The 7,355-nt window shown below is 43.8% G+C and overlaps 1 protein-coding gene across 17 annotated transcripts in view; it reads left to right on the top strand.

Annotated features, from left to right (window-relative positions):
- The first annotated feature begins 448 nt into the window (after positions 1 to 448).
- Positions 449 to 7,355, top strand: part of LOC110527922 (death-inducer obliterator 1) — a 28,729-nt gene continuing 21,822 nt past the window's right edge. For 2 of the 17 annotated variants that reach the window (XM_036983405.1, XM_036983396.1), the window contains exons 1-4: positions 1,927 to 2,066; positions 4,624 to 4,737; positions 5,541 to 5,656; positions 5,936 to 7,163. In XM_036983405.1, coding sequence (XP_036839300.1) covers positions 5,575 to 5,656; positions 5,936 to 7,163 — 1,310 coding nt within the window. In that variant the 5' untranslated portion in view covers positions 1,927 to 2,066; positions 4,624 to 4,737; positions 5,541 to 5,574. Of the gene's footprint in view, positions 685 to 1,926; positions 2,094 to 2,269; positions 2,696 to 3,016; positions 3,072 to 4,623; positions 4,738 to 5,540; positions 5,657 to 5,935; positions 7,164 to 7,355 lie in introns of those variants that run through there. The other 15 variants (XM_036983398.1, XM_036983400.1, XM_036983403.1 and 12 more) reach the window with 15 other exon arrangements.

Genomic DNA, 7,355 nt, shown 5'->3' with positions numbered 1-7,355 from the left:
TATGTTTCAGTAAGATTGGACTGTACTGCTGGGATGGAACATAAGTCACAAAAAAAATGAGATTGTGATGGCAGCTGCAGAGAGGTATTTGTGTGTGTGAGACTTTGTCAGAAGAGTAGCAGGGTGTGTTAAGTGGTGGTGTCCCATCCTTTCAAGTTGTTGGCCTGCGGTAGGACTAAATAGATGTAAATAGTGGAGTAGGGTGATGTTTATTTATTATTATGTATATATTTTTTTTTTGTGAGTGTAGTGTTAAATGGTAGGGTATTTGTTTATTTTTTTTCAAGCAAAGTATAAGGGAGTTATACTCCAGTCTAGTAGGTGGCGGTAATGCAAAATGGATTGGATGCCAATAGCCGTTAAACCTCATCGAATAATACAATTTAGCATCGGTGTGTTTTAGGACCATGCAGACCCGTCGGGTAGGCTGTTTGGTGGTTTCAGCTGGCTGAATTACAGTGCACTCGGAATCATGAGCCCCACCGTCTGCACAGTTGAAACATGGACACGTATTTTACATTTCTTACAGTGGTTTGCGGACAAACGCGCTTAAAATGTATCTTACATAACCAAGTTTCACATGCGTAGGTAGTTTCTTTAAAACAGGACAGGCATACTTTTATTTTTCTCCATTCACCCTGCGGGTCAGACGCCGGCCACAAACACACCAGGAATTCTCTTCAGGTAGGCTGCTCAACCTGAACATCCGTCTTCACCTTTGAGATGACTCCTTTGACGAGTGCTCTACTCCTAGATGCAAAGCACGAAACTTGACTACACTTTTCCCAGCTCATCGGCAGCTTCACAATTTGACAACTCAAAATGGGTCTCCCACATATGCATGCTTACTCAACCAACGCATCCCAACACAAAACAAGTATCATTCATACACGTATCCTCCATTCAAGTTTTAGGCAACTTCCTTTTTGATCCAGTTTTCGACAATACTGTTATCCATTCAGGACGTTCATCTAAACCAACTTTGCTCGACGCACTGCTTAATTCGAACTCATCATCCACTTCCACCATCTCTCCCCCGGAAAATGTTGCTATTGCTGCGTACAAAACAAACTGGCAACTCGGAAAGATACAGGTCAAATCATTACGTCAGCGACCTTCAGGTCGGAGCTCTAGAAAGAGGCCCGATTCAGTTAAGAACAAACTCGTATTTACAATGACTGCCAAAACCGGACGACGCCGAGCCAATTGTGCGCCGCCCTATGGGACTCAATCATGGCCGGATGTCATACCGCCTGGATTCGAACCAGGGACTGCAGTTACGCCTCTTGCAATGAAATGCAGTGCCTTAGACCGCTGCTCCACTCCGTTCTCGAGTTGTATGACCGTTCAAATAGATGTTTCCCAGTCACCTCGTTTTATTTCGAGTTCCAAATTGTTTGTACTTATGTTTCTAAAGAAGATGAGTCGGTTAGTTGACACAACTACTTGTACATTTTTAGTTATAAAACGAAGAAAATATATTGATGGGTGTACGGCTCCTTCAAGCGTGTGCTTGTTGTGACTGTCATGCTGATATTGGCTACCTAGAGGTAGCTACTTCCCACGCCATTGCTGGACAGTTGTCAACATATTTTGGTATTACTTGTCAAGCGGGAGCTAAAGGGCACTTTGTCATCGTTGTTGCCGTTCATGCCCTCCCCATTGAGTGGTAGACTGTATGTCTGTATCAATGTGTAGGCTGCTATCTTGAAATAAAGTAATCTGAGAGGAAAATGGCCACGTAACTACCATCGCCGACACGACCATGATACACAGTACGAAGCACTTCAAATCCGTAGGCACAACACCAGAGGTAAGTTTACTATCAACTAATAGTGAAGCCCAATCAGTCAAGCGAAACGGTCTTGAGTGGCAAGAAACATACCCAATTAGCGGATTCACTTTACATACACCCATTCTTTTCGACACACCCACTCCCCGGTCGCCATTGGGCTGCAGTTACCCATACTTGAACTAGCGCGAGTCAACCAACACTACATGAAAATGGAGGTCTGAACGTGGACCGTGCAAGAACATAACGTCGAGGTTTACAAGTGGGTCGAATTGTACGTTATTTATCAAAACGATACTTGGTGAGCATTATTTGTAAATTGCAAGCCATGTTTCAATAATGTTTGTTTGAAATTATTGGATAGCTAACTAGTTGAAAGCTAGCGTCAGCTATCTAGGCGAAGCGCATGGTTGTGGCCTAGCTTGTTCGCGTACGTTACGCGTTTTGTAGTGACGTCAGTTACGGGTGATACAGCACGCTAATTAGTTAACTATATGTTCGTAAATGATTTAGCTTTAAACGATACCTTGTTTGTGTGTGCATTAATAACGCATGTTGTGTTGTGGCACGAGTTAATGTTGAGGTCACTGTGGTGATAGTTAGCTAATCCCAGCAAATGTCTAACGTTAACGTTAGGTTAATTTACCGTGTGACTGACTAGTTGCGCCATCCAACACGAGTCTCGTCGTTAGCTAGCATGGTAGCATGCCGTTTGATTTACCCACCGCGACCTAGCTATAGTAGCTCGCAATCTATGGTGTCGGAGTTCTCAGTGCACGCAGACTCCTTGCGACGTATTGGCGTTTCTTCCGTGTGGCAGCCACATTACGACGGTCAGGATTCTGTGCGGCCTGAAGAGCTATCCGGCATCTAGTTAGCACAGTCGGGATGAAATGACGTTAGGTATGTTTAAATAACAATTCCCCACGCTTTAGAATAACATTGTAACTCACCGAACGTTAGCTAGTTAACAATGTTGCATTGATCACCCCTCCCCCACACGACAACTGGGGTGGGTCTGGGAGTGTTTCCCCGCTTTCTCACGTGGCTGTGTGCGGTGACCATAGTCAGGGAACAATCTGTGGTGAACCTCTCTTTCTCTCACCCCAACATCGTAGTTCTTAAATAGTTTATGTTGAGTCACTGCTTCTTCAAATCTAGACATTTCAAATTCCATCTTGTTTTATTTTTTATAACGATGTTTCCAAATGGTATGGACGGTAGGAATGATCAGAAGGCCTGAAGTTACCACTGCCTTTTGTTTGCGCCCCATCTATTGGTGAGTTGTAATAATGTGGTGGGCCATTTTGCATTGCGTTTGCAAACCATCAATGTGTTGCTTTGGAGAAAAAGATACCGTTTCTATTCAGAGATGAGCAGTGAATATGAAAAAGATCAGACCAATTATTGAATGTTCAGTGAAAGTAAATGTCAATGTTTCCCTGCATGTGTGTTTGTCTGTCATTGAAACATGGATCAGGGTACACATTTAAAACTGAAGAACTGTATTGTGCTACTTCGATTGAATCAAAAGCCAGCCCCAGAGCTGTACTAATGTAATCAAGTGGATTTTGACTTGACGTTTTTGGTGTGAAGTGTTTATTTGGTGTGGAAAGCGTTCAGTAGGATTTTACAATCTAGTTCACTGTCACTGTGTCATTGTGCACATTATGGTGCAATGTTTCTTAATGTACCAATTCACAAAATAAAAATATGACCTACTTGTATTCCAAACAACCCCAACAAAAACTGCATAAATGGTGTCTCCATTTCTTGCTATATTTGTATATCCCCAATCCCCCCTTTTCATTGGGATATTATCATGCTGCATTGATATATTTTAATCACTCTTGCTGTAGAATGATAGTACCCATGTTTTGGTTATGTTTGTACAAATCCATGCTCTTACCACAATTCTACAATTGCAACCTAGTTGGTTCTATTTATTCTCAGACATGTTTTCAAGATTGTGGTGTTGTCAGTGGGATTCAGGCCAGACTGCTCTTCTGAAAGTTGTACATGTATAGCAAGCTGCTTTGATCATGGGGAACATGTTCCACTTTGTTTATTTGAATAGGTAAAAAAAAAATGTAGTGACAAGTTACTTTAGATACACTACTAGGAATGTTTTATTGAGCTGTGGATTGATACTTTAGCTAATTGTTTATCATGCTGCAGAGTTATTGCTCAAAATAATGATTGAAATGCTACCGTTAGCTGTTTTCAACTGCTCTGATTTTTAAGCAGGCCAGAATTATATTATTTTTGGGCAACATTTGTCACATACTGCATTCTGTTACTCAGGGGAAAGAGCATGCATGGTTTGTAACATGTAGGTCTACTTGTTGTGTTTTGTGTGATTTGATAGTGTAAACTACAATGTGGGATTTATGTTAGTTGGGATTGGGACACATTTTTTGTTACTCTGAATGAAGTTAGGTGGGGCTGATAATGATTACCTAGCCTCTTTCTTGAGTACTCCCAAAATCTTTTCTGACAAGTTGACTTTGTCTACCTTACATTGAACATAATTTGCAGTTGCAACTATTATTTTGCAACCCATTTATTTAAATATATCTGATTTGAAGTGAACTATCATGAGACTAAAGGAAGTCAATCTGATAATGGCAAATTGTCATACTGACATACTGTTTCAGCAGCTTCTTGAATTTTTAATCGGTGACCTATGATCTGAAGTCCCAGACATTGAACAAAGTTAGGAGTTGGCTGGGTGCCAATGCGTTGTGATGTATTGTGCTTTTCAAGGCTGCATACTGTTGCAATTTCCAAACCCTCAAATACTTAACAGTTTTATTCTGACTTATCTACAGGTCCAAGATCCCACTACCAGGCCTGTGATGATTACTGATCAGAACCTGCTGTGTGCGGAATCTGAAATCATCAGATAAGCCCTCGGTCAGTGTCCCACCACTACAGATCAGCAGGTTGGCTCATTTTTTTTATTCTGTGAAAGGACAAATGCCATATACTCATTTGACTTTTGTAAACCGTATTTGTAGTCTAGATGTAGTGTAGATGCTTGATGACATTGGAGTATTTTGCCTAATTAGTGAACTTCCTCCGATTTTCTGCGCTTCCAAAATTATTTCCAATAGTAGATCTATTTTGTTAGTGAGTTGGGATGTATCAATGAGCAGCAAAGTCCCAAAATATGGCTTTGTAAAACCTGTGCATTTACAAATATTGTTCTGTGGAGGGGTTTTAGAATATTACAACTTTGTTACATGAAAATGCTCCTGCTGTGGTTTGGTCATCTGGGGTGGGCGAACTACGGGCCATATCCTGCCCACCAGCCGATTTGAAATGTGTCCTGCGGGGGATTTGGTTTTTAAAAAATGTGGAAATTGTAATGGACCCATTTATAAAGAACTGCCCTTCTCTGATGTCAAATCTTAAGTGTCAAAATCCAGATGTGGCCCCGAGCCAAAATGTATTGCCCACCCTGATATAGACTAACAACTGGAGCGTTATCATAACTACAGCAGCCAGCCTGCTGTAGCTTGTTTGTGGAAAGGAAGAAAATTGGTATGAGAGGACTGCACTCGCTGTCACAAACCAATCTGGAATTTTTTTTTTTGAAAGGGTTGTCTATGGATATAAAGAAAGTAGTTGTTCATGACAGTGCTGATCCAACCCCCCTCCCCAAAACAACCACGCACTTCAGTTAAATGGAGTTGAAGAGTAGCTGTCTCACAGTTCGTCTCTTGTGCTCTTCTCTTAACTGTAGATATTCTGTTTGAAAGTAGTGAGTGACTCCATCTATGGAGGAGAATGTGAGTCCTGAGCTCTCTCTAGCTCCTGAGCCAGAGCAGAGCCAGGACCCTATGGATAGCAGCTCTCAAGGTACCTTGGACTAGCTTCTTTTCCCCTTTTCAGTGAGGGGGGGGGGCGTCATGATTGTCTCACTTTAAAAGGTGCTGCACTGCTGGATCCTCTGCAAATCATTTGTAGGTTGTTAATTAGGGTATAGGGTCAGGATTGCTAGAATCATGACCAGCACAAGGGATTTCACTATCCCCTTATACGCTTTGAATACCTAATTAGCTTTCTAGTCTTTTGATTGGCAAAATCTGCTACTTTACCTAAATGTATTGTCCCTTAATGTATCATTTACATCAACAGCTATTCTTGAGGACTATAAAGCCGAGAAGGAGGACGGAGAAGATAAAGACCAAGAGCATGGTAACAATGATACGGAGGAAAAGCTAGAGAACGCAGAGCAATCTGCTAAGACCACAAACGAGTTCAAGAAAACCTGGGGATTCCGACGGACCACCATAGCCAAGAGAGAAATGCCCGGAGACACTGCTGCTGAGAGCCAGGATGGCCATGCAGGGCCTGTACGTCGCAGTGGAAGGCAGGCAAAACGCACTGACAAGCTGGAGGAGTTCCTGCTCACCACCAAGAGAACGCGCACAGTAGGGAGGAGGAGTGCACCTGGCAGCATAGAGGCTGGGGATCCTCCCTCACAGACCCCTACAGATGCAGAGACGGCCTCCGAGGCCAGTTTTGACGGCAACGCAGAGGCCAAGTCTGTGGACGATAAGCCAGATTCTCCAGTGAGGAAGACGAGGAGCAGGAAGAAGACAACTCGGAAGGCTAAAGGCCGTGGCAGAAGCAGGGTTGGCTCTGTCAGTGATGATGGAAGCTCTGACAATGAGAAGTTTAGTGGCGATGCTCTCAAAGAGCTCCAGGAGGAGAAGGGTAGTGGGGATACACCCAAAGAGCTCCAGGAGGAAGAGGGTAGCGGAGATGCACCCAAAGAGCTCCAGGAAGAAGAGGGTAGCGGAGATGCACCCAAAGAGCTCCAGGAAGAGGAGGGTAGTGGAGATGCACCCAAAGAGCTTCAGGAAGAGGGGGGTAGCGGAGATGCGCCCAAAGAGCTCCAGGAAGAGGAGGGCAGCGGAGATGCATCCAAAGAGCTCCAGGAGGAGGAGAACGGTAATGGAGATGCACCCAAAGAGCCACAGCCCGAGGAGAAGGAGCAGCAGGACAATAAGACAACCAGCCCTGAGGAGGAAGAGAAGGATGACACAGTGCCGCCAGAGCAGGACTCTGTGAAGAAAGAAAAAGAGGAAGAGCAGGAGAAGGAAAAAAAGGGGTGCGTGGAGAAGCCCATAGACGCCAGTGGCGAGCGTGCCTCCAGGTCCAGGAGTCCTGCTAAGGCAGCTAGTAGGGGAACCACCCACAACAAGAGAGACACCAAGTCCAGGGGAGGGATAAAGACCCGCAATGACCAGGAGGAAGATGAATCCCCATCGTCATCCTCGTCATCCAGTGACTCCGGCGACGATGAAGGATACGACCCTAATGCACTGTACTGCATCTGTCGACAGAAACACAACAAAAGGTATGCATTTGGATGTCTTTCAATTGGAAATCCAATGCCTCTAGTTCTTACAATTGCTCTATCTGATCCTTCATGGATTACCTCCGTTGCCCACCTACAAGGGGATGAGTGGTTAGTGATTAGTTGGCCGGAGTGATGTGCTTGACTTGTATTCTAGGCTTTAGCAGCGACTTTGTTCCACATTGTTAACCC

The sequence above is a fragment of the Oncorhynchus mykiss genome, chromosome 7 (assembly GCF_013265735.2).
Source record: "Oncorhynchus mykiss isolate Arlee chromosome 7, USDA_OmykA_1.1, whole genome shotgun sequence".
Lineage (NCBI taxonomy): Eukaryota > Metazoa > Chordata > Actinopteri > Salmoniformes > Salmonidae > Oncorhynchus > Oncorhynchus mykiss.
This window is presented reverse-complemented; position numbering and strand designations above follow the sequence as displayed.